Genomic DNA, 3,748 nt, shown 5'->3' with positions numbered 1-3,748 from the left:
TAGGGTTTGTTTATATATACATCAATTTTGAGGACGACTTTTTTTTTGTGTTTTCACCGGGGCCTAAAATAAGTCATGTCCGGCCCAGTTGCGAAGAATAAAAAATACATTTCATGTATTTTCTTTTTCTAAATTAATGTAACTTTTAAATTTTTTTTATTCAATGAGGTATTTTTATTTTCAATTATTATTTGTTTTATAAATAATAATAAAATAAGAATGGTGGAATTAGTGATCGTATTTTTATAAGTGATGAGGCTGAAATGATAATATTTTATTTTTGGTGTTGTGGGGAAATAACTATAACCAATTGTCGGATGTGAATTTTCATAGATTTGGATTCAATTAAGCTGACATTGTAAACAACAAAGAGTTACCGACATGAAATATATGTCGACGATCCAAATCTTGTCGACACGGCCTGACTTCACAATTTGACTCTTCTGACTTATCTATAGTATATGTAGGTTTAGAATCTGTTCATTTTCTGAATTTATTAAAAAAGACGTGTCCATCTTCTCATGGAACAGCTTTTGTAATGAATTTAGTCATTAATTAATAATTACAACCTGAGGTTCTATCAGATGCCATGCATCTTCATTTCACCGCGTATACCACCTTTTCATCATCTCACTTCCCTCTATATAAAGACCCCCAAATCTCATTAAAGAAAACACAAGAAAATCACAAACGAACAAGTGTTCAACTCTACGTTCTCAAGCTTCTTCTATACCTTATCGAGTGAAAAGAAAAATGGCACAATACGGAGATCAGAAATACGAAGGAGAAGGTCCGCAAACAGATGAGTATGGCAACCCAGTTCCAAAAACTGATGCGTACGGAAACCCACTTCACTCTACCACCGAGAAAACCAAGGGTGAATATGGTGTAACTGGTCACCAGGGTCTAGGTCACGCCACCGGAGCAACTGAATCTTATCAAAACAAACCTAGCGCCACCCCTTATTCCGGCAGCGACATTGGCACAGGAACTGGTGCAGGCTACGAGGGACTTGGAGTCGCTGGTCACAAGCAATCTAGTGCCAGCACCGGCATGGGCACGGACATTGGCACTAAAACTGGGACAGGCTATGATCAACATAGCGAAGAAGGCTATGAGAAGCTTCTTGGTGTTCACAGCACAGACGATCATCAAAAGGTCTCCACAACAAAGGCTGGCAGCTTTGCTGGTGGTTTTGGGGAAGGAGGGGAAACCCACGACAAGAAAGGGGTGATAGAGAAGATCAAAGAAAAGCTTCCCGGTGGTCAAAACACAGACGAGCATCAAAGGGTGTCCACAACAAAGGCAGGTGGCTTTGCTGGTGGTTATGGGGAAGGAGGGGAAGCCCACGAGAAGAAAGGGGTGATGGAGAAGATCAAAGAAAAGCTTCCCGGTGGTCAAAATACAGATGGGCATCAAAAGGTGTCCACAACAACAACAGGCGGCATTGGTAGTGGCTATGTGGAAGGAGGGGAAACCCAGGAGAAGAAAGGGGTGATGGAGAAGATCAAAGAAAAGCTTCCCGGTGGTCAAAATACAGATGGGCATCAAAAGGTGTCAACCACAACAACAGGCGGCATTGGTAGTGGTTATGTGGAAGGAGGGGAAACCCACGAGAAGAAAGGGGCGACTGAGAAGATCAAAGAAATGCTTCCTGGTGGTCACAACACAGACGAGCATCAAAGAGTGTCCTCAACGACAGGCGGCGTTGGTGGTGGAGGTTATGGGGAAGGAGGGGAAACGCACGAGAAAAAAGGGGTGATGGAAAAGATCAAGGAGAAGCTTCCTGGACATCATTAGATTATATGATATCTTTGTGACGATGATGCATATGTGTATATAGAATAATGAGATGACAAAATAACAATCTAGTATTGTTGTCCTTTGTCATGTATGTTGTTGATGGAAGCAAGCAAGAGGTGGGAGTGAAGCATTGTATTGTGTGTTATCTCGTATGTAATTTGGTTTAGTTGTATTGTATTTAATTATGGAAGATATATACTTTGGTTTTTTCGAGCTTATAAGTGATTTTTTTTAACGATTATAGTCGTTAGAAGTTAGTATCACCAAGTTAGTTGAATTCGCCAACGTAATTCCGGACTTATAGTCTAAGAGGCAAACTCTGTACCAAGTAGGCTAGTCCTATAGTCCCACATTCACTTATAGTTGATTACTTAATTTTCGGTCTTGTGTAGTTATAATGTTTGGTCTGTGAATGTGGATCTAGTATTGTTTGGATGGATGATGTTATGTGCAAGTATAAACTGGTATAGTACATTTCGGAATAATGAATCGAGTATCACTAGTTATAACTACGAAGTACGAGTAGTGTGCAATAGCCAATTCAGTTGTATTGTTACTACAAAATGCCAAAAAGTATGTGAGAATCTTAACTTCTCATAGATTACATTTTAAAAACCTCCATGAGCAGTGCAAAAGATTGAAGTGACTACAAAAAACCGAAGTTGTAGAGCGACAGGATGGGTTGTGTGGGAAACTTGTTGCTAGATAGGTTTTAAGGTTAATCGGATTGCTTGTGGAGATGGCTTTCATGTAGACAAGATCCTTGTCATATGTATATTTTTCAGGATACGAATGTTTTCTCACCGTTATATAGGTTATGTAATGTCATTTTCAGGAGATGTACATTATGCCATTATTTAATTCATGTCTAGTTAGAGGATCTTCAATGAATAATTCTTTTTAAGTACTTAGTTACTTACGGTATCTGCCGACTATATTTTTATTAACAAATTGATAAAAGTAAAAAATACTCTAAAAATGTTTTTACCCCAATGTAAATAATTGGTATAAAGCTTTTTTATCTGTTGAGAATGATTTATACTCGAGAGTAAAAAGAACACGAAAAAAAGACTGGCAAAAATTGAATTAATGGCTGAATCTAGGCCGCTTACTGTCACCGAATTGGAAGAAAGATCAGGTTTGGGTATCAAGATAGATGAGCATACGAGGATGATTGCTATGAATCTAAAACAAAGAGCAAAAATAAAATGGGAAACTGAAAGTGATGACAACACAAGATTTTTTCATAACTATGTTAGCAACAGAAATCAGAAGAATCAGATTCATGGGATTATATCCAATGGGGTGTGGATCACTGAACCTAATGGTATAAAGATGGAGGCATCATGTTTCTTTGAAAATAAATTCAAAGTAGAATCGCCGAGAAGACCAAAGTTCTGCAATCACGGATTTAAAAAGCTATCAGAATGTGATGCAAGTTTCTTGGAGGGGGAATTCACAACTGTTGAAATAAAAAATGCGGTTTGGTCATGTGGGGGCGATAAGTCGCCGGGGTCGGACGGATTCACATTCAAATTCATAAAAAAATATTGGGAGCTGCTGGAAGATGATAATGTGAGGATGGTAAAGCATTTTGAAAGGAATGACACGTTGGCAAGGGGATGTAATGTTTCTCTCATATCCTTAGCTCCAAAATCAAAAGACCCACTTCATTTTAGTGACTTCAGACCAATTAGCTTGATTGGCTCCATGTACAAAATTGTTGCAAAACTACTTACAATAAGACTGAAAAAATTTATTGGCAGTATCGTTGACAAGGTCCAGTCTGCCTACATTGAAGGAAGAAACATTTTAGAAGGTCCGATGATAGTTAATGAACTATGTTCATGGGCGAAGGCGAATGGAAAGAAGACGCTCTTATTTAAAGCTGATTTCAATAAAGCATTTGACTCTGTAAATTTGGTGTATTTGAATTCGATGATGG

General features: G+C 38.3%; 1 protein-coding gene across 1 annotated transcript; it reads left to right on the top strand.

Annotated features, from left to right (window-relative positions):
- Positions 1–686: 686 nt before the first annotated feature.
- On the top strand, positions 687–2,188 carry LOC145036882 (uncharacterized). The gene has a single exon (XM_078985413.1). The coding sequence runs from the start codon at positions 754–756 to the stop codon at positions 1,798–1,800; it is 1,047 nt and encodes a 348-aa protein (XP_078841539.1). The 5' UTR covers positions 687–753; the 3' UTR covers positions 1,801–2,188.
- The last annotated feature ends 1,560 nt before the right edge of the window (positions 2,189–3,748 follow it).

This window comes from Lactuca saligna, chromosome 3 (genome assembly GCF_052625555.1).
Source record: "Lactuca saligna cultivar CGN05327 chromosome 3, ASM5262555v1, whole genome shotgun sequence".
Taxonomy (NCBI): Eukaryota; Viridiplantae; Streptophyta; class Magnoliopsida; order Asterales; family Asteraceae; genus Lactuca; species Lactuca saligna.
The sequence above is the reverse complement of the archived record's forward strand: the minus strand, read 5'-3'. Positions and strand labels throughout refer to the sequence as shown.

Coding starts and splice junctions, on each gene's coding strand:
- LOC145036882 (XM_078985413.1), top strand. CDS start 754: ATGGCACAATACGGAGATCAGAAATACGAAGGAGAAGGTCCGCAAACA.